This window comes from Cataglyphis hispanica, chromosome 4 (assembly GCF_021464435.1).
Source record: "Cataglyphis hispanica isolate Lineage 1 chromosome 4, ULB_Chis1_1.0, whole genome shotgun sequence".
NCBI lineage: Eukaryota > Metazoa > Arthropoda > Insecta > Hymenoptera > Formicidae > Cataglyphis > Cataglyphis hispanica.
Genome location: NC_065957.1, coordinates 9,277,072 through 9,300,503, shown reverse-complemented (window position 1 = coordinate 9,300,503; position 23,432 = coordinate 9,277,072). Strand labels below are relative to the sequence as shown.

The 23,432-nt window shown below is 34.1% G+C and overlaps 4 protein-coding genes and 1 long non-coding RNA gene across 7 annotated transcripts in view; 2 read left to right on the top strand and 3 right to left on the bottom strand.

The window, feature by feature from the left end:
- LOC126848989 (kynurenine/alpha-aminoadipate aminotransferase, mitochondrial-like) overlaps nt 1-23,432 on the bottom strand; it is a 307,625-nt gene that overhangs the window by 81,729 nt on the left and 202,464 nt on the right. The gene's annotated exons all lie outside the window — the stretch shown is intronic.
- Nucleotides 1,653-2,933, top strand: LOC126849010 (mitochondrial import inner membrane translocase subunit Tim17-B-like). 2 transcript variants are annotated; one of them, XM_050590465.1, is made up of 2 exons: nt 1,653-1,812; nt 2,249-2,933. In XM_050590465.1, exon 2 carries the CDS (start codon nt 2,260-2,262, stop codon nt 2,749-2,751), a length of 492 nt encoding a protein of 163 aa, XP_050446422.1. In that variant the 5' UTR covers nt 1,653-1,812; nt 2,249-2,259; the 3' UTR covers nt 2,752-2,933. The 2 variants fall into 2 exon arrangements, with proteins under 2 accessions (XP_050446422.1, XP_050446423.1); XM_050590466.1 differs by having other exon boundaries at nt 1,805-1,944.
- On the bottom strand, nt 3,045-3,718 carry LOC126849016 (uncharacterized). The gene is made up of 2 exons (XM_050590472.1): nt 3,530-3,718; nt 3,045-3,408 (listed from the first exon to the last, which is right to left on the bottom strand). The coding sequence occupies exons 1-2, from the start codon at nt 3,686-3,688 to the stop codon at nt 3,181-3,183; spliced, it is 387 nt and encodes a 128-aa protein (XP_050446429.1). The 5' UTR covers nt 3,689-3,718; the 3' UTR covers nt 3,045-3,180.
- On the top strand, nt 3,843-6,763 carry LOC126849029 (uncharacterized). Its single transcript, XR_007687343.1, has 3 exons — nt 3,843-3,959; nt 4,038-4,139; nt 6,625-6,763. It is a non-coding gene; the product is annotated as an uncharacterized LOC126849029 (long non-coding RNA).
- On the bottom strand, nt 6,391-20,408 carry LOC126848986 (homeobox protein Hox-A1). Its single transcript, XM_050590415.1, has 2 exons — nt 18,951-20,408; nt 6,391-7,120 (listed from the first exon to the last, which is right to left on the bottom strand). Exons 1-2 carry the CDS (start codon nt 19,885-19,887, stop codon nt 6,636-6,638), a joined length of 1,422 nt encoding a protein of 473 aa, XP_050446372.1. The 5' UTR covers nt 19,888-20,408; the 3' UTR covers nt 6,391-6,635.

Here is a 23,432-nt window from a genome sequence, read left to right as displayed (position 1 = left end):
GCGTGATTAAAGATGATTTTTGTGTTTTATTATTTAGACAAATATTTGATATTTGAGAGACTATTATAACATAATGTATTTATAAATTGTTATATGAAGTTTGCTAGAGAGTACATTGATATACATATATAAGTTATTATTTGTGAAATGCTCATTAATTCCCAGTAGCGAAAACGTTTCCAATGATTAAATGATATTTAATAAATGATAAGGTACAATATATTATTTAGTGCAATATAAATTGTGTATAATTTTGCACATTATAATGAATTATAATTAGAAATAATATACGGTATCAACTTTATTTTTTCCGTACAATGTAAATATCATTTTTTTCATAGGAAAAACAAAGGTGATTGAGAAAAACTATATATGTATAAAGGAAAAGAAATTTTTTAATATCATTACATATTATTTTCCGATCCTAGATAATATCACGCTGATGCGAACATCTTGCTAGATTTTTTTGCTCTTTGAAATGTCGATGATGCGGGAGGCAATAGTTGTAACATCATAATGTAGAGCAATGTAATGCATTAATTATGAGATAATAATTTATTATTAAAATGTTGTGCTTCTATCTGCATCTATCTGTATATAATATAACATATGATGTTCTGTGTGCCTTTAAAAATCAGGCCAACATAAAAATATATATTCTTTTTTATTATAATTTACAAATGTTATGTAAATAATATTTTCTAATAGCTATAAGTATCCCGTACCAATATAAGCAAATTCAATAATTTTATTCCTGAATATTAAATTATAATTAAAACTTTGATGCTTTTGGTTCTTGAAAATAGAACAAAAAGCAAAGTAAACTAAAAGATTATTCGTTAACTTTTTAATCTGGTACTAAGAAAAATTAAATGCACATATTAATAAATTTAATATATTTTTCTATATTTAATTATTCCTTCATTAATTATATATTTTTGACTCAGAAATTGCTGTACCTATTGAAGAAATCACTACTTTATTAAATCATTTACCTTATCGGGAATGCGATTCAGGAGAGAAATGATTGTCATTCAAAAGTTTTTATATTCAAGATGTAAATTAATCGAGGCGGGAAAAGAGGAGTCATTTCGTTTATACAGCACATATTTACATAAATGAGTATAGTGTTGTAAATTTCGCTCGTAAACCTTTGATCATTACGTCGCGAGTGGTTTTATGTTACAAACTTAATTTTACGATATGTGGCGAGATTTATACGTAAGATATATCTGTCAATATGTGCAGATAATCGTTTGCGATGGGATAATATCTGAAGAGGATAACCAACGTTTATATTCACACACATAGATGATGATTTAAATTTGAATCCAATGCGTCGATCATACATGCTGGTCTCTATTAAACTCACCATCGATAAAATAGTATTAAAGATTGAACGGCTAGGGATATATATACAGTTGGAAAACCTTATATATTGATTGTCGGTAACGTCATAATATAATACATCGATTTAAATAAAATCATGTGAAATATATACACGATTTTTAAATTCCTATATAAAATAAATAGGCAATGTATATAATCATATGATTTATGTTACATGAAATATTGTTTTCTGTAATATTTTCTTGCGTCTGATGCCATAGTGATAGCAATTTCGACATCTCTCAATTGCAATAGATTATTGAAAGAAAAGAATCCGTCGATGCTAAGATAAGGAGGTTATGTTTGTCCGGAATGTCACGCCGTCACGTCACGCCATTCCTTTCGCGTAGTGGACGAAGTGGCGTGTTGAATTTTTGCGCATCGGCTCGAACTCGAATCGATTCAACGGTATCGAATTATACGGTAAATGTCAGAATAAATTGTTTTGCTCGCAAGGATGTGATTTGCCATTGATATGTAACGAAATTTCGAAAGATGTTATGTCTGCTTTAGCTTTGAAACGACGAGAAACGCTGCTCTAACCTTACTTTATAAGTACGATAACTTTCGTAATTGTTGCTCGATAAGATATAAGTACGATTTTACATAATGCATTAAATTCATTTTGCAATATTAAATATTGATGTATATTTAATTTTTTTTAAGTTAATTTTTATATGCAACTGACAAAATAATAAAATGATGTGACAGTGAAGTAGTATTGATAAATTTGCTATAATTCCATGAAATTCAATTTTTCTCCCTTAAAGTCATACTATTTCATTATAATTATGATAAATTATCATCTATATAATAATTGTTTCTTCAGAAAATTTATGTTTCTATTTTTTTATAACAGATTTCTGTAGAATGGAAGAATATGCAAGAGAACCATGTCCCTGGCGAATAGTGGACGACTGCGGCGGTGCCTTCACAATGGGTGTCATAGGTGGGGCAATCTTTCAAAGTATCAAAGGTTTCCGCAATGCACCAAGTGGATGGAAACAGCGTTTTACGGGCAGTGTTGTAGCAATCCGACAAAGAGCACCCATAATTGCTGGAAATTTTGCAGTATGGGGTGGGATGTTCTCCACAATTGATTGCACACTAGTCCACTTTAGAGGAGGAAAGGAAGATCCTTATAATTCTATTATTAGCGGGGCTGCAACTGGTGGAATTTTAGCCGCAAGAAATGGGCTGCCAGCAATGGTAGGCAGTGCAATCATTGGTGGAGTGTTATTGGCTCTGATAGAAGGTGTAGGAATTTGTTTCACACGTCTGTCTGCTGAACAATTTAAACCACCATCACTGGTTGAAGATCCATCACAATTCGGCACACCTCCACAGGGCTATCCATCATAATATTCAACCAAATTATTTAGACTTTTTTGAAATTAGAATGAAATGTTCAAGTATAACGATATATTCTTTCCAGCAATATTTTACAACAGAATATACTTGATCGTTTCTTTTTGCCAGTGTTAAATTTGTATGCAGCCTGGAGATCTTAGACTTAATATCAAATAATATTTTATGTTTTCTTATTTGTCATTGTAATTCTTTCAACCTTCAAGATATCAAATATGATACTTTATGTAAGAATACATCTCCTGTAAATACTTATAAAATATAAATAACAAATGTGAATGCACAGATATTAGATCACCTTTATAGTGCATTTTATTATAAATTATTGATTAATACTTCACATTTGTAAATATATATACGCTAATGTAATTAATCTTCATAGCATTAATATAACAATTAGTAATAAAACTAAATTTAGGCACGTTAAGGGGATGAAGACAGGAAATCAAGGTCATCGTCTTCAAATTCCTCAAAATCATTTAGAGATGGTTTTACAGATAAATCTAATTTTTGTTGTTTTAGATCATCATTTGAATCCTTTGTTACTGGCTCAATGTTGACATAGTTATTTCTTATTGATACATCTGGCAATATTTCTTGTCCTGAACATTTGGACCCAAGTAGAGAGTTTCTCAAATGTAATCGCTCAACCTATCAAAATTATTTTCGAAATGTTATTTTCTTTTTATTTATGTATCAGGATTATAGATAAAAAAGCGCCTCTAATTTCAATTATATATTTAAATATCTAAATTATCTTCTGTAGATATACCTGTAAGGCGAGTATTTGTTTGTCAATCTTAGATAATATGTCAGTCAAAAATTCTTTTTGACTCATCAATCGCTCACGATATTGCGCCATATCAATTGAAGAGAGTCGTGTTTCCTTACTCATTGTCGCAGATTTTTCTACTAATTTTTCATATATCATACATTACTTGGTATAATAATCCACAATTCACTTCAACTGTGTTTGGCAACACATGCAATGTATACATGATCGTTCAATTATTTTCAAGGAGCAAACTAGAGTCGAATTTGCGAAAATACAACGCAGCCGTTGAACAATTCTCTCTGATTGGTATATTACTTTCAGATCTACCAATCAGAACTGAAAGTAAATCTCAATAATAGTGTTTTGCCGAACACACCAGTACCGAGTCGCCATATTTAAGCGACTTGCGCAATGTGGGCAATCAAGGGTGAATCTCTATTATATTCTATAATAATATCACTGTTATATAAAAAAATGTTATTTGATAAATTTCATTACATTGCAGATAATTTGATAGCGTTATTGGAATCAGCTTTGGCAGAAATTGCGGAATAAACATGCAGTCGAAGATTATATGCTTTATTCATCAAGTGACTCTTCCTCTATCGTAAGTAAACGCCATCTAAAGTATGACTGCGACTTTCAGTATACATGCAACGGTCGATATGTAGATGTATATATATATAATGCGTGCATATGTGTATTTATAAGAGAGAAAAAGAAAAAGAGAGAGAGTTTCTAAATCTCTCTCTTATATATATTATATATATAAAGATAATATAAAAAATTCCAATATCTGTATCGTTGAATCTGCAGACGATAATAGAAATAACGAAATAAAAATGTATACATATATTTTTTTGATAAAGCAGATATGAGTTTTTGTAAACGAAAAAATTATTTTGATACAAAGTTTCTTCATCTGGAGGACAGCATAATTAATGAAGAGCGTCACAATTAATACAATAATATTTTATTCTTTCTACAAAGATCTACATGGTATTATAGGCTAATGACACTTTAATATAATAGGAATGTTTTTAGGTACAGAGCAAATGGACCACCAATCATGTAATTCACATAAATATGTACGATTATCCTAATTTTTTTTTTCTTTTTTTGTATGTGTTTAAACGTGCGAATTAATTTGAATAGGACGCGAGTTTTTAGTCCGCATGCAATTATGTTGTTTTTATATAATTAAATTCTTGTTGGGGGATAATGAGGATTTATATTATAATATTCCGTTCTGTGGAATTTTCGTTTAAGTAGGATTTATCGATTAATTTTATTGGCCCATAGTTTTTGTGTAGAATATTATTTACATATAAATACATGCACACAACTCTTGGGCGGAAATTGTATTGAGAGAGAAAAAGATCTACAGTCATTAGGCTATCTCCGATTAGACGATTACTCTCGCGAGATCTTGTGATTATCAAAGATATTTCTATCCACTATTTGCGTTATCGCGGGCCAAGATAAATGTTATAAAGACATTGGCGCTTTAGGATTAACCGAAATTTTCTATCTGCGAATGATTAATAAAATAATCAATTATAAATTATTTTATTATATAAATCCTTCTTTTTAATTAAGAATCAAATTGGCGCAATATATCTATTATACTTCTCCGACAACGATATTTTAACATTTTAACATTTAGAGATTGTTTCATAATGTTAACTATTATAAATGTTTCACAGTAAAACAAATAAAGTCAACTCTTCCAGTATCAGATTGAATATAGAGGTCTTGAAATATTTTTTCTTTATTTTTATTTTTATTTTAAAAGTAAAGAAGATCCGTGAGAAATATTTATTTCGTTAATTCTAATATTTGTAATTTTATTATTTAATAGGTATATGTATATAGTGTATACCATAAATTGTAATAATGCATATAATTCTAAACATTGCATACTGATTGTGAGATATAGAAAAAAAAACAAAATACAGATTGGGTTTTCGAAAGAAATTATTAAAAATTATTGAAAATTTATTGATTACAAAAGGTACTGGAAGGGTTAAAAAATGATCGGATGATACAATTCAATCGCTATCCTTCACGTGGAAATATGACGTAATAGATGTTACTTTATTCATTTTACAAGTTTGAAACTTTAGAGTTTTATTAATTTCTTAATTTGCATATTCGTTTCGTATATTTGAATTAGAAAATTTCATTTACAATTGTACATTAAAATAAAATTTATTACGGCCGAGAAGATGATAGAGAGAAATATACATTAAGTTTTTGACATTTGAGAGAGTAGTTAAAAAATTTGGAGCATAATCGCTATATTTATATTAATGTGAATGTGTCGGAAGAATTAGATGAATAATATATCTTGAAATTTTTTATAAAACTAAAATTATAAATTAATCAGAATTATAAACGATGTTCGATCACATAGTAGCATTTAAAATTTACAACTATAAATATCGCTCTATGAATATGAACTGAGGTACATGGTAACATTAAAAAATTTGGATTGAAACTTTCCAACTTATACATATAATTTTACAAGACGCATTGAAAATTATAAATTAAATATATGGAATAAATAATATAGAAAATTAATATTACAATATTAATATTACAACTTAACGTTTAACTAATTGAAAGAGGAAATTCAGGACGAAGTAAATATATATGGAATGATATATAATACCGTATTGAACTTTTTTGAAACTACACGTCACTCACGTAGTCGATATCATCCGTATAATATGATGGAATTTGAGAAATCAATGTCACATTTTATAGTTTAGAAACGGGAAGACAGAGACGAGTCCCCCGTATATATATATATATATATATATATATATATATATATATATATATATATGTATATATATATCACATACCTCTACTTTCAAGATACGGAATGACATTACTCGTTTTATAAGTCCACGGTATTACATTCACGATGCAGCCTGAAAGAATAAATTAGAAAGTGGTTTGTGTGTGGCTGCAGTAAATTGTCACGATTCTCATTAAGCTTCTAGCCTCTCGATATGAAAATCCGGACCAGAGTTTTGCGATATTAGATATCGAATCATAGATTATAATGCCGTTCATTACTGCAGCAAAAATCGCGTCAATCCTTGGAAGATGGAGGTGATTCCCTACTGTTGTCGCTGGTGAAACTGGATAAAGCGAGGCCGCCGATCTCGTGGCTGGACGAGCCCGTCGGTGAATTGCTGCTGCTCCTGGCACCGCTCAAGGCCGTCACATTCGTGCTATCCGCCGGTATCAGGCCCTCCTTCATGCGCTTCTTCTGCTTCATACGCCTGTTCTGGAACCAGATCTTCACCTGCGTCTCGTTAAGCTGCAGCGCGGAAGCGATCTCGATGCGTCTCGCTCGCGTCAGGTACTTGTTGAAATGAAACTCCTTCTCCAGTTCGGTCAGCTGTTTATTCGTGAAGTTTGTGCGTCCGGTATTGTTGAAGCTACCGGCGATACCGGCCAACGAACCGGCGATGCAACTCACCGTTCCACTGGCGGTACTTCCGTATACGGATGAGCTTGGCCCCGCAACTGTACCGCCACCGTACTCAACTGCATTCGGATTCGCTTTGGTCGCTGAAACAAAAATTTTTTATGTTTGATTATAGTAAATGTAAGGCGCACAGTAATATATTATACAGACATCATTTTGAATTAATTGACTGAACATTAGTTGACTCGTTGGCTCATTTCTCTTGATTAATTTATATAATCAATTTTTTTAGCGAATATCAAGCGATTGAAAATAAAATAATTTCCTTTTATGAGGAAAGCTTCAAAGAGATTAATGGATAAAAAACTCTTAATTTTTGTATAAATCTAACTATATTTTGCTGCAACGGGATTAAAATTTAGAGTTTAGTTGCCAAAATATATATGAAAAAATTTTGGTCGTATTTCTGTCAGACACTTGCTTAGGACAAATTTATTTGAAACAACGTACGCATATCTCTTAAGTAACTAATGTAGAAACACCTCGTGTTAAAATAAATAATTAGCTGAAGTAATAGAATATTCTTGTATGGGAGATAAGACGATTTATAAATATCAAATATTGTAACAAAAGCGATATCCTTATTGAATGCAGACGCTTCTGCTATGTGTTTTCAATTCGGACGTAATCTTCTAATTGTAAGAACGCGCAACAGACGTGGACGTAATATGTGTCGAATCAAGATCAAGTCAAATCCTTTAAGTGACAGTCGTTTGCCGGCCATAACAGCTGGTCACTACCCGGGGAGAGCAGTTTTAGGGAGATGACCTGTGCAAAGCTGAAGGAACGATAGGGTTGATCCCCTAAATCTGGATCAAATTGCATCAGCTGTAGAGTAAACATCCGCAGTTACAGCGCCGTTACGTGAAATTTTTGACTTTTCCCCTTTATCGATATTTTACATATCGAATATTCAATCCGACTGCTTTATAACGCAGATAAATTTTTGGTTCGGGGAAACAGATGATGCAATTAAAAATATTGGAGGACAAAAGTGACGCGCTTTAGGCAGAGGACGAAGATACATTATGAAAATTAGATTGTTATTTAGACTACGGTATGTAGCAGTCAATTTACTTAATGGCAGGGGATGGACGAAACTGTCAAGCCACCGCCTTAAAGTCACGTCTTCCCCATTATGTACATTTTCCTTCGACATCTTTAGCTTCGCCCTTCAATATTTTTGTAATACATTTTCGTTCTTTTTATCTGCTCCAGAGAAATTATAATATTCTGGCATCCCCCCTCTCTCTCTTTCTTTCTCTCCCTCTCTCTTTCTCTTAAATCTATCTGTGAAAATAATTTATATATATATATATATATATATATATATATAAAATAAAAATTTACATTTGCGTAAGATGACTTTCGCGAATTTCCTAATATAACCGAAGAGATCAGTCACTTATTCCGGGATCCCTGAATTTAGCTTGCGGCCATTAAGCTTACGCTTTTCCAGGCCGAATAATAAACTTGGACAAGTTCTATTAGGCGTGCCAGTGCCAGATACAATGAAATGTTTCTCGTTTCTGCGACTCATTCATCAATTTAGCACTTTAACGGTAGGACTGGCTACGGTGCCGTTGATTTTCTGCACTAACCTTCTTGAGCAACAACGGAGGCATTGTATTAATGAAATGTAGAAGAAGGATCTATAATAAATTTCAATGGCATTGCCAATGACATTCTAATGTAAATGTTTGCTAAATAAAAAAATCTGCGTCGCAAATCTATATTTTAGAAACGCGAGAAATAAACGAGATTAAATCTCTCTCTCTCTCTCTCTGTTATCACAATTATCGACAATGAGTTAGTTCCTGCATTCGTGAGGTAGAAATTATATCGTGAGCACGCATCAAATATCCTTAAGCCAGCGGCCTCTATAATTCCTTGAGTTCAACGCTATACTCACTATATTGTATGCAGAAATTAATAGTGTGTTACGTACAGTTGCCGATGCGGGAGAACATTTGTTTCGCGGATTAAACTCGTGATATCGACAAAGTGGGAGGTGTGGGAAAGGGTTGGCATGCAGGAGCAGGGAAGTCCTTAATAACGCCGAGTCGAGGGGAAGGCGCATTGACACCTCCAATTATCTTCCATAAGACATGTGGGTGCACCCTCAGAGTCACCTTTTACGCCACTGTGATTATATTGTCACTACCGAATCCTCTGTAATCACGCGAGGGGATTTAATCGCGTAGTCGTGATGCGGGCTGTTGCATAGATTTTCCAAGAAAGAGAAAGAAAGAGGAAGACATTATTCGAAAAAATTATTAATATCAACACTCGCAATCTATCACGGATTTGAAAATTACCATAAATAACAACGTAATGAAAGAGTTATACGACATATTACGACAACTACCAAATATATTCTTTCGATAAGAAATATCGCTGTCCTTGTTTTTAATTATAGACCACTGGATTATCGAAAAACGATGCATATATTTATTTAGGAAACTTGGGTAACTGGCGTTGATGCGTATAATCCAGACATTAGATACAAATCAAATACAGCTGGATCCTGAACACATTCTGTTACGTGCGTTTTACGTCGTAAAAAAAAAAACGTAAAAAAAAACTTTTACCAGCTAAAAGTGGCTTGAAGGTATTTCGCGACCGTGTTTGTTTCAAATATGCGTATATATCGTCTAAAGTAGAAAAGTCTGTGAATTTGGAAAGGCATCAATGCACCCGTATATCTCTATCCTCTTTGTAACATAATACACAAGCATCTTGTATTCTTCTGTGTATGTTTACCATCACCTTTCCTTACATCATCCGTCCCCACGGCTTTTAGTCTTTGAATAATATTTGAATTGCGTAATGTTTCTTGAAGAGAGAGGGGAGACCGTCGACGCATGAGAGCAGATGATCCTGTATGATCAAGGGATTGACTTTCCGCAAGTAGCTGTGACTTTTTTGTAAATAATCAAAAATTATTTTTATTTACGTATATATCAGAAATATATAAAGTGAAATATATATAGTGTAATTTTTTTTTTAAAAAAAAGAGAGAAGAGACGACACATAATTAATAAGCGTAAATATTAAGAAATTAGTGAAAAAGAGAAAATCTAAGACGTTCTTTATATAAAACGTTATTGATACAAGTGCGTCTTCAGGTTCTGTAATCTTTCTAATCTTATAGTCTCCCCTTTTCCTTTCTTGAGAGGCTTTCGCGGTTCGATAATCGTCCGTGACGCGCAAAAACAAAAGTGACCGAATTGTGTATGTATGTTTATGAGGGAGAGAGAGAGAGAGAGAGAGAGAGAGAGAGAGAGAGAGAGAGAGAGAGCAAATGTTTCCTCTTTTTCTTATATATACGAATATTTTTTGTTGCGATATATTTCTTAGTGTATGTTTTTCTCTTTTTTTTCCTTACTGTTGCCTTGATAAGTAATATTAATCCGATGAGATTTCATCGACGCGGTAGCTTTGAACGAAGGTAGAGATTAGCATGCACACGCGGTTAGTTAGAAGCCAAGCCACGTTTAAGCACCCTCACACAAGTTTATGCATTTGCTTCAAAGTATTACGTATTCGTCGTTAACTTAATATCAACAAACTGCAATGTTGTACACTCATTTCATATGTATACACAAATAATAATTGCATTTTACTTTGTGAGGTATATATTTTTATATTTTTTAAAATATTTTATTATATTTATCGATTCAATTTATTGCTGCGAATGTAGTGATTTGAATATTTTTATTTATTGTACAGAAATTAAATTGTTAAATTAGTAATAAATAAATAATTAAATTAGAATTCATTAAATAAAGAATATTAAATTTTTATTTTTAAATATTTCTAACAAAAGTATATTAAAACTATCAACAACTTTTTAAACTTATGTCTAAATACATTCTCTGTTGCATGTCGTATCGACATGCTGACTTTGTGGAAACTGATTTTGATAAAATCACCATTGATATCAGTGTGAAATAACTTAGTAGTCGGCACAGAATGACGACAAGATGTATCAGCAACTGTTACGGGATACGTGATTTAGCACATCCGGCTGCCTGCCGGCAAGTGGTTGCAACGCAGGTTACCGAAGCCGTTGATTTCAATGATGTAAATTTAATTGCGATCGATATAGATGTGAAAAAATTCCAAAAAGTTTCAAGATATAAAAAAAAAAAATTTAATTATATTTTACACACTCGATACATCTTGGCTTTCTTTTAAAATTATATTATAATTATTATAATTATTTTGATGCGAATGTAATCAAAGTTGATATCTTTGCAATCGGTATTATATTTTTTTTTTATATGGAAAGAAATCAAAAATAAAAAATTCTTCAGAATTTTTTAAAGAAAAGGAAATATTCTTCTATGCTGAGTATTTGCGTGCACTTGCCATAATTAAAAAAAATTTCGAAAATTAAATTTCACTCCTCGATCACGTCGAGAGTTTAACGAATACACGTATAATTGAAATTTTCCGAATCACCTGACATCCAACGGAAATTTTTTTCGCGAGGATTTCCATCCAGCCGATTTATCGCAAGACTGACAAAACGATTTCGTCGGCACGGTTCCTTCCATTCGCAACCCCTTGTCAGTCATCGTCATGCCCCGTCGGCCGCGTTGATTTCAGCATTATGATAGGTAATATCCTGAGTCACAGTCGAGTACGAAAAGGCTACGTTGTGTACCATAACGGCGTACGCGAAAGGGCTGCGTGCAGCACGTTCGACATTCACACCCCCGGGGTTCCCCCGCGAACGCGTTCGTGTGTATGCGTTCGTGAGTATGCCCGAAGCATTTCCCGCTGAAATTAGGCTCAGCACGACACTTCGCGGGGGTCGTTGATAAGTTTCGCGCGCTTTCTTCGAGCAACAGCTCGCCCACGAGCTTTGGCACAGGTGTACTATCGCTTGACGGTATGCGAAATGCGCTTCTCCGTGATATTTTTTATTTTTATTATATTTTTTTTTTATTCGCTTTACTTTTAATACATAAGATAAGAAAACTTGTCATATGTTATAATTATATTCCTCTGTGCATGCGAAAAGAAAATTAAATGCAAAGCTTGACAATTTATCTTTTTAATAAATAAAACTCTAGTCTCCTTTACAATATCAGAAGATATCAATTTTCTTTACGAGATGAGTTCTCTGATAAAGATCGTAGTATTCTCGACTGAAAATCGTTAACGATTCTCCAATGTATGCGCGTGAAAAAAAAAAACATTCGCGCCGTGCTTCCACGACCAAAAATAACATGTAAATATCGCACCGGGCAATTGAGCCACGTGAAGGAAGATTGGGCCGGTCGGGTCGGCCGTCGGCCTCGGAGAGCGACGCGGAAATGAAAATCACCATGAGGCGAGACACGTGGACAGCGTTGTTGGCGGCGGTTGTCAGAGTCCGGCCGAGCGGATCTGTCGGGCCGCGCTCGGACAGGACAGGAGTAGAGCGGTGGCGGCCAGCGGCGCACGGACAGGATGGGGCAGAAGGGAGATGGGAAGGCGATGGCGGAGGAGGGGGGGGGTGAAGGGGGACAGACGGCCAGAGGAGGGTCAGTTGCTGCCAGGGTTGTTGCGGGATCCGGGGTTGCCGGGTTCGGCGGGTGGCAGCCCGGGGGGAAACACGCGAACGATCCTCTGATCCCCTCGCGAGATATCGGGCCACTCACTCACGCGTCCGCCGGCGACCCTAGCGGAGCGGCGAGCAGCATGCCCAGCCAGTTGTTCGACTCTACCCACACAATCTCTGCCTTTCTCTCTCTCTCTCTCTCTGTCTGTCTCTCGTGCCCTGCCACATTTTTTCTCCGTCTTTTTCTCTCTTTCGACCGCTGCCTCTTCCTCGAGACTTTCTTCCTCTTTCTCCTTTCTCAATCATGCCTTCCTTCGTATTTATCTCGCTCCTTTCCCGATCCAGTGCGTCCTCTCTATCTTTAGCTCCGATGTTTCGTCCTCCTTTTTTTTTTTTTCGTCTCCGCAGACGTATCTGCCGTCTCCCGCCTTTCCCTCACTTTCCCCTTCCGTTCGCGCGTTTTATTCCCGTCGTTATAACGTTGTCTCGGTCTCTCTCAAGTTCAGGGCTGGCGTGCACGACCGTCGACGCCCAGTTTTGCGAGCAAGTCCCACGGGATGGCTTGATCGGAGAGATTTTCCGAAAATTTTCAACATTCGACAAGAACATACTGCGTTTACTAATCTGTAATACTGTATATATATCTGTAATACTTCGCATTCGTCTCGATAGTATTGTTGCATTTATGTGAGCATAGTCACGAAGCATTTTTGTTTGTCAATCGATATAAGACGTTACTTATGTTAATACATACATTTAGAAACAAGTAATACGTAACTCGTAGAGAAATCTTTCTCGTAATTATAAAAATGTCACGTATGTAAAAAAAATAAAATCTCTCTTTGTGTTTTTTTTCAATTTATTATTATTTTTGCTCTAATCAACATAACGTTGCACAATGTTTTTCTTGCAATATTTATTTTACGTATCACACGTAATATAATGATAAACAATGTACTTGGCTTTATCTAAGCGCATGACCAGAAGGAAGTTAATGACTCGGCGGTGAGTTTTATAGATTTCGAGCCTCGTCGTGATGCCGCCCCTGCATATATTCGGTCAGGGCGTCGATAACGACATGCATATTTTAAGTCAGCCTAAAAGGTGATAGTCTTCGAGGAAGACGGATAACGCCGGACGCGGGAAATAGCCCATAAAGTGTTCTCAATAAATATTATTTATTTCATACCTGCTATGATTAAATATAGACGTGAAGATATATATGGGCTATCTTTATTTAGCCGTGTTACTTATGCAGCAACCTGTAGCAGTATCTAAAGAATACTTTATATATCTTGCATGATAAAATATTGTTTATTATTATTCATACGTTTTAGATTTTATGAGAATTAATTTTTGTTTCAATTCGAGAACAGAGATGCATTATTACGAAAGTTTTGAAAGAATTATGTAATATTTTGATGCTACGATAAGAGAGAAAAAATAATGATGTAATATTTTCATGTTTGATAAGAGAGAGAAACACGAAACGTTTTATATATGAATTGATCGATGATCACAAAAAAGTTCTTTTATATATACATGTACAATATAAAACGTACATTATAAAAACGAAACTGCAAATACATCAGAAGTCGAGAGGAAATATACGCTGTGTTTGCATGATGACATAAGAACTATTATAATTGCGATGAGAGAGTCTGACGAGTTGCGTCGACCTTTACTCTATCGCATATATTTACTTTACATCAGAAGATAAAAATATACTAGAGTAATAAGCAAATAGAAAGAGATATTATTTTTTTAAATAATCTTTTCTCAACCGGTTTCTTAATATTGTAATTACTATGCAATGTCATAATGTCCTTTACAACATTATCATCGATATAGCCGTCATATTAAATTGCGTAAGTGAATGTTATAGAATATAATGAATGTTATAGAATATAAAAGATTCTTATCTCTTATTGATGACACTAAATGATTATATATTGTGATGTTAAATATTAAATATTATCGATTACATTATTTTTATGTATTATCGTTGAGGCGTTATAACACGCCGACAAACCGAGATTTTGAAAGGAAAAAGAAATTCTCCATTTTATCATGACAAAGATACGGAATTATTACTGCTGTGTTACGAGGGGACGTTCGTTTGTCTCACTTCTCTCCGCGCGGTATTGCCAATCTCGCTATTGAGTATAGAGAGAAGAAATCGAGTTTAGTATGATAGATTGGGCGGGTTGACAGCATCACACGCGACGGTCCTTCCGTCCTGATGCTGTCTCGCTCCAATCTTGACTAAGGGTGGTCCACACCGGGCGCGTCCCCATAGAGACCCTATATGTTGGACCCCCGAAGCATGTTACGGAGGGAAGACGGAACGCTATTGTAAGTCCTTGGCCAACCAAAAAAGTTAACCAACCAAAATCTACTGAAATCCCCCCACTACTCTGCTCCGCCCATCTTGTCATTTTTCTCTAATTTTTCGCATTTCTCTAATATTCGCGTTGCGTGCTTTTTTCAACCGGCTGTGAAATGTAATTGAGATCAATTACCTACATCACATTTCGTTAAAATTAATTGGTTAGTGATTTTACGGTTATGATGATACGTGATTGAATATATAATTTTATTATTTCAATTATTATTTTATCATTTTATTTATTATCAGATTTATATTATTCGATATTTTTCAAATTATGTTTTAAATTTGATATACATATCTTATATTATTTTAGGAGATATCTCTCTCTCTCTCTGTTTCTTTCTCTAATAAAATTATATATTAATTATTATATTGATAAGTATATAAAATTAATTATATGTGTAATTTCACTTATTACATAATATTTCTTTTGTATATAACAGCGCACAGAAATATATAATTAAAAAATATTCCTAAATTTTCCCTATAGGTATAATATTATGGCCAATTGCATTTCGTGGTATTCAAAATTATGATAGACATGTTAAGGAAAATTGAATCGTATTAAAAACATCGGGACATAATAGCAGGAGTAAAAACGAGAGGGGTTAAACGAGGGTGACAAAGTTTCATTTCGGTTTGCATGCTTTGCTGCAATAAACGTCAGTCCCTCTAACGCCTACGATGGCGTTATTAATTTGATTATAATGAGCTATTAAGTGAAACGCTGGTAATCCCGACAAGCTCCATCCAAACGACTAAGCTCACACTCATTCTCCGAGTTAGGAGATTGCGGGGAGTACCATGGCCGTTAAGCAAATTAGTGTGTAGTTAGGGGAACTGTTCCGGCCTTTTTAGGCATTATTTTCATTGAGCCACGCTACGTCACTTTTTCATGGTCATCAACTCGACATTATAACAGTACGTAGACATTTTTGCGGACTATGTTTCCCGTTTCCTCTTTGCAAAAATTATATTAATTATAAAAAATTATAATATACACGCATCACATATTATATATTATTATTTTTGAATTATGAACTGTCACAAACTTTGCAATTATTTGTTTCATTTAGGAATTTCGATTTGTCTTTAACGAGATTGTTCATATATCAACTATTTTTTAATTATAACTATGCAATTAAAATTGTGTGGATAAATCTTTTTTTCGCGAATTAAAATTCAATTAATTTGTTATAATTAAAATACGATAATTCTTTTATCGTACAATTTCTCTGGAAAATGAAAAGAGATTTACATATAACATAATAAATACATACAAAAAAAATTGACAAATATGCAGGATGTCCGTAAAAAAAAGGTCAGGACCAAATTTATGAAATATAAACCTATGTCTGAAAATGTTTTAAAGAATTATAAGCATTTAAAGAAATAGGCAAAGTGTTCTTACAAGTTTTTATTAGACGGAATCGCTGACATATTATGCTTATCGCATAATTAAGAAAAAGCGTTTATTGTAATCACAAAAATAAACTCACAATAATCACAAAAATAAACTCACAACGATTCAAACATTAGAATTATATTATTGAATAAATGAAAGTTTAACAGAATTAAAGATATCTAATAGAATTTTAGACACTGCATAAGTTAAGACTTGTACTTAAATAATAATTGAGAGTTATCTGTTTCCTAATCAGCGATTTTGTCTAATAAATTATAAGATCAATTTTGCTCGGAAACCTTTGAATGCTTATAACTCTTTAATAAAGTATTTTTAGACATAGGTTTATATGAACTTTTTTTTACTTACTCAACCTACCTCATTAACACATTATATAAATTTGACCTTTATGAACTCTGTACAATGCCTTCCTCGTAATCAATATATTGAAAATTTATTCGCGTATTTGTCTGATAAACGAATTATCTTATCAATGTCAGAAATTAATCTGATAAATTCGAGTGTAAGACGGTTTTACTTAAACGTTAGTCTTATCGTAATCTATTAATGTTTCCGCTACTATTGTACAATCTAAATCCAATACGTCACGTTTAAACACGTAAAGATTGTTGTCGAGATTGCACATTCTTGATATTTATAAACATGTCTGTAAATAATTCGCTTATCATACGTGAGAAACATTTATAATCTTGTGCGATTCATATCTTCGGATTTGCAATGAATAATATTTGAATTTTCTTTCTCGATATAAATTTATGTCTGAATTTTCAAGCCTAATCAAATAAAAATTTTATTCATTGTTAAAGAAATAAATATATCTAATTAAATAAATAAAAGTACATTTAAAAATGTTTATCATAAGATACACTTTTCAAGTATAACGATACTTCGATTTCGATAATATGAATAACTGGATAGCACATAAAGGCTAAAAGATATCCTAAAGATGACAAACGTCTTTAAATCATTTTTAGATGTCTTTTAAAGACATGTATTGTTTAGGAAGTTTCTTTCATTTCTTTGATTTATAATAGTAATAAAAAATATTTTCATATCGTCGAATATTTTCTATTACTCGTTTTATATGTGCACAATCTTATCTATCGAATTTATGACACATAGACATAAACAAAAGTCAAATTGTAGGGTAAGATAACACGTATACTGATAACTTTTTATAAATATCTTGGGGAATATTGTTTATTCCGCAAAATCCATATGTATAGTTACCTTAATGATAATACAAGTCTGTTATTATGAATCCATTTACTACCCATTTATTATGATTGTATTTACGATAAAAATGCAATTATAATAAAACTGTAATTCGTTAAAAATAAAGGCAGGTTTTAAGAATATTCGAAAAGATATCATCTGATAAATTTAGTTCATTGAGTTGAACAAATTTTTAATTAAACTTTTTAGAATTAATAATTTAAAATCTATATTTATGACGTAAATCTTATCTCTCTCTGTTAAAGACTCCTGATAAGATAAAAGAAAATCAATAAGAAATACGGTAGCAAATTGCAGACTAATGACATTAAGGTCGTATGTACAAGGCTGGTATTATTGGGCAGCGCGCGCATGATTAATGATTATAGCAAACCGGGATTACGTAGCACTTTATTAATTTTCATACATACATACAGATTGTTTGAAAGCCACTGACTGGACGATTACCGAGCAGCATGTTACATTTTGTCTCTGACAAACTGTCCGCCTTGTTTGTCAATCTTAATTGTGGACTATTTTCGTAAAAATTGTTGATCTTCGATCAAGTGTTGTTTTAAAATATTACTTTGATGTATTGAATTTATGTAAAGTATCCTCAACAAGACGTGATTGAATTTAATTGTACTTCTAAGATTTAAGATTCTTTTATTAGCGATCAGCGGATCCCAGCTTTAAATAATAAATTTTTTTTATTAAAGTTTTTATTAAAAAATTAATAATACAATTATGAAAGATAAAAATACTATTTAATTTAAAATATAAACACATACTTTACATAAAATATAATAATTATTTAAAATAATAAAATATAATAATTATTTAAAATAAATGTAGATATAGAGTGTAATGACTATTATTTAAATAAATGATAAGTTAAAATCAGATATTTCATAAGCTGATCATACAGAAAATATATTTTACAAACAAAAATTTTTTTATGAACAAAAATTTTAACAATATATCAATTAAAACGTATAGCACGTATATTAATTTTTGATCTGTGAGATATTTACGAGATATTTGTACTGTGTATTGTGTACATATCTGATTGTAAGCTTAATTGAATTCCACGGCGACATAATTTTCTAACTGGAGACACGCTATTTGGCAATGATAATTTCTCAAATAATAGGGCTGTAAGATAGTCAGCTTTGATTTTGCATCTTCGTACTTGAAGCTAATCAAGCGATGAACGCGTTTTAACGAGTGGCTACCGGATCGCGCCCACAGAATACCTAATTTCACGCTAGTTTGCCCGCCATACATAGGCGTCGACTCGATTGGAAATTTTAATCATGCACTTACCAACTGGTTTAGGTACGTTTCTCTTGACTTGCATCCATTTGTAGGTTGGTACCTGTGCTTGTTGTTGTTGTTGCTGTTGCGGATGATGCGAATGCTGCTGCTGATGATGATGATGGTGCCCGTGCTGATGAGGATGCTGGAGGTGGCCGGACTGCTGTAAGACATGATAAGATGTTGCATCCGAATTCTCTTCCTTATAGTGTCCCGGCGGATGTGTGGAGAACTCGCTCTGCTGAATCTGTGTCTGATAGTGCAAGGGTTCGTCCGAGGCCGGCAGTTGATGGAGATAATTCGAGGTACCGCCGACCGCTATTTGGTATTCAGGCTCGTGATGGTGGTGGTGATGGTGATGACTAGAAGACTGATGATGAACTTGCTGATCATGTTCCGTTCTTGGATGACTAGCTTGAAGTACCGTGGTTTGATGTAGGCTACCACCAACGGGCGGATGGTGGTGATGATGATGGTGATGATCGTCCCGGTAAACAGGTTGCTGAACATGATAACTTTGATGTGGATCCACCGACGTTACCGTGTGCTGCTGTTGATTCGGATACGAGGACGACGCGTAATCCAGGTTAGTATAACTCAGACCGTTCTCCGAAGAGATTATTGCCGTGGTGGAACCATTCTCGTGGAGAACGGCACCCGTCGGAGAGTAAAAGCCTTGAGGTGGCGTACTGGACGACGCACCCGAATCGGCGGTTAGGAAACTCTCGGAGGATGATGAAGAATACGGCGCCACTGCAGTCTGGGGATAGTAATGAGCTGGAGCTATCTCTGGAGAAGGAGGCACCGACACGTGACCTCCGACAGATGACGACTGATGATGGTGATGATGGTGATGATGATGGTTTCCTTGACCCGAGAACACGTAGTTGGGATATGAGTCAGACTTGCCGTAATTCCCGTACATGCCCATGTCCATCATCATCATCCTCGTAACGGAGAGACAAATCAATTGACCACCCACTTTTTTGATAAATGTTATGCGTACTGTTCAAGAAGAAAAAGAAACAAAGAAGTGTTACTCATGACAAGAGTCACACACTATTTTCCTAATTGATTATTTCAACATTGTATATTATATATTCTCTACAATCTTCTTGTACAAATTCTACAAAACAATAAAATTACATTTGTTTAGTTAAATCAATTCACAAGGTAAGCACAAGATTAGTCTATACACAAAAACAGTTGTCACTATGCACTAAAATGATGCAGAATGTGCGCGTATTGGCTTTATAAATTTGTAAAATTTTGCGACAAGTATTCAAGATTTAAGAATTCGTATTTGCTGTATTTCTACGATAGTTCTCAACGAGCACTTAAAAGTGTCAATCCGCAGGCACTGCGAAACGTTAACCGTCGCCCGCAAAAACAATCCATGTGGTCATTCATGCAGTCGATCCGTCCGACATGAGTCGTTGAAGTGGACTGGTTAGGTAGACTAGCGTAGCGGAAAGCTGCACACAGGTGAGACTGACCCGCAGTGGTCTGGCGTGTTCAAGTTTTCTTTCTTTCTCTCTCTCTTTCTCACGCTCTCTCTCTCTCTCTCTCTCTCTCTCTCTCTCTCTCCCTCGGACGTACCACCCAGATGTAGAGTGGTGGCATCGGGCTACATGAGGTTAGTTTCTGGGGGAGTCTCCATTATCAGTGGGCGGCACATAGAGGTGATCACGTGATGACGATTGGGCGGCTCCGACCAATCCTGGGCGAGTCTGCGCGCCCCGAGTCCACTACCTCATGATGGATCACCAGTGTGAATTTTATTTTTCGTTCCTTCTTTTTATCTGGCACGCTGCAGTTGACACTTATCGTCGGGGGGGTAAGAGCTGGGGTATTATATCTCGGTACCCACCTTCTATGCTATCCGGAGGCAGGCAACCTCCGCCCTTCTATCCTAGGTTGTTTTGTGCCTTCTGCCTCTTTTTCCTTCCACGCTCTTGACGGGTCCTTCTATGTACTTGCGTGTCTCGAGGTACCAAGATACGACAACATTCTACGTTTTTATTATAATTTGACAGTTGATGGTTTAATTATAGTTGTTTTACGATGTATATGATCGACGATTTTATTAATAATTGTTGATGATAAAATTTTATTAATTGTTTTTCAGCAATATGCTTTTTTTAGATAAACAAGTAAATATGTTTTTCTATTATGTACGAAGATGAAGTACATCTCTTGCAGATAGCTTCCGTGCAGCTTTGCGTTGTCCAAGGAAAAAGTGTAAATGGATAATTTAATTTGGTAGCTGTGTCACGCTAATAAATAAGAAAGATATTTCGGTCACACAGACGTGCGACGCACGAAACAATTTGTGACTCTTCAGACTGCTAGGATATTCATCATCTTCACGTCGTCGAGACCCTGACATGACAATACACTACTTCTAAAGGTATAACGAAGGACTAGGTCACATTCGATGCTAGGTCGCCGAAAAAGATGTTAAAAGGTCCTTAAAATTCATTAGGAATTTTATCTGCTTAAAATTTTTTTTATTTATATGTATTAATATGTTATTTTTATTGAATATAAAGATTACATTAAATTGTTTATTAAATAAAGAATCAAAAAATTTTTGAAACATTAAAAGTAAAATATAAGGAAGAATATAATGTATAATTAGTTTCATATATGCTTCTGAATTTCAGTAGCTAGACTGATAAATTTCATTTTTTCTAATCTTTTTAATTTATCAAGTATATAATTAGGATTAGTACTAAAATTATGAAATTTACCAAAAATGTAGTCGATTGGTTTTACTTTTGGAAGAATATAAAGTTGATTATATATTATATTTCTTCATTTTTTGACTACTACTATTTAAAAAAATTTTTATTTCTCTATTAAAAACAATTTGATGTAGCTTGATATAAATACATAATTAATTTCTTTTCAATATTTTGTCTGTGAAAACGGAATAGACTTTAAATAAACCGCATAGAATCTGTCATCGATATATAACGCGATACACAATGCAGTTGAATAGTACGATAAAATTTAAATATTATAAAGAGTGTGTAAATATAATGATTATATTGATAGTCGAAGCAGTAGCTTTGCCCAATTATTGTTTAATGGACGGGTTGTGAACATTTTTTGGCAATAAGAAGATCTGAAAAAGTGACAAGAGCTCGCTCGTCCGCAGGACGCGTGACGGCCCATGGGATATCTCCTACCCCATGCGAGAGCGCAGTGACAGGATGACACATTCCACCGTGAGAGTTTTAGAAGCATGGTCCCGTATCAGCAGTTCAGTCAGAAGAGCTTATATCGAGGGCGCCACCTGCGGCCACCCGCGACATCCGTCCTGTTTCGTACATCAGCCCGGGGAATCTTCATCTTGATCGAGCCGCAGTGACGTTTGATAGTTCTGATTCCCGCTGTCGGCTAATCTTTTTCACCCGAACGCGCAGTTACATACCTTATCTTTATCGGAATGTAATTCGGTAACTCTTTTCATACTCGTGCGAATGTTGGCAATGTACCATCGCACTCTTTACAATCGAGATTACATCGGTGTAAATAAACATGGCATATATTTTAGAATCATTAACTTTAATTTTAATGTCTTATATTTGGAACAAAAAATTCGGAAGAATACATCGTGTCTTGCAATCTTTCATTTATCATTGATTAATAATTAAATGTCAAATAAAAACTTTAAGAAGCGATAGCGCATTTGAATTTAGAAGAACAACAAGCTTTCCTCTAATATTTTCTTTTCTTAGTATACGATTTTGTTACAATTGATTGTAAAAAATAATGACTCTTATTTACTAGAAAACTTAATTTGCGCAGCATAATTCGAGCATAAAATTGATTCTTCTCCTATCTTCTATCTTAAATCTCTATTATTAAGGAGATAACAATAGAACTGAGATATCGAGATACAGAAAATCGGTCATTGCGCAACTTCTCGTCGATAAAGCGTATGATTTGTTGGGTAAACTTGGAGGACGCGGTTTAATAGAATTTGCAGGGATTAAGTGAGCAAATTTGAGTTTAACTTGATCTAATGCTGGATAAATATCGTCGCCTTTTTTTCCGGATCGACACGTAAACTTTGTTTGCGGCTAATCCCGCTAAACAATTATGGTCCACTCTTGTCAATCGGTCCAGTACCCATCTTTCCGTGCGGCGTCACGCTGAGATTTGACGTGGGATGAGGCACCTGCATTGTCATGCTGAGCTCCAGTCGTTCTGTTACAGTGCTAGCTTTTATCTGCACAAGCTACAATAATCCATCGTCTTCCAAAGCGTCGTTTCTTTTATTATGTATATTAAAACTTCTTTACTTTTTTGTTGATTATTTGTGATTAATTCTTATATTTTAGCAATTGATATAGTTATTATTAGATATTAATATGCATTTAAGTTTGCCGAGCAGCGATAAAACATTCAAAATGATGAAGTAACATTATATCATAGCAAGAAATACTTACTATCATACCGGATAATGCGTCATCGATAATA

What these genes read in the sequence shown, in the direction of transcription:
- LOC126849010 (XM_050590465.1), top strand. Translation starts at nt 2,260, where the DNA reads ATGGAAGAATATGCAAGAGAACCATGTCCCTGGCGAATAGTGGACGAC.
- LOC126849016 (XM_050590472.1), bottom strand. Translation starts at nt 3,688, where the DNA reads ATGATATATGAAAAATTAGTAGAAAAATCTGCGACAATGAGTAAGGAA. An exon ending in AACAAATACTCGCCTTACAG is followed by an intron (nt 3,409 to 3,529) that starts GTATATCTACAG and finishes TAATTTTGATAG; the next exon opens with GTTGAGCGATTACATTTGAG.
- LOC126848986 (XM_050590415.1), bottom strand. Translation starts at nt 19,887, where the DNA reads ATGATGATGATGGACATGGGCATGTACGGGAATTACGGCAAGTCTGAC. An exon ending in AAACGTACCTAAACCAGTTG is followed by an intron (nt 7,121 to 18,950) that starts GTAAGTGCATGA and finishes TTTTTGTTTCAG; the next exon opens with CGACCAAAGCGAATCCGAAT.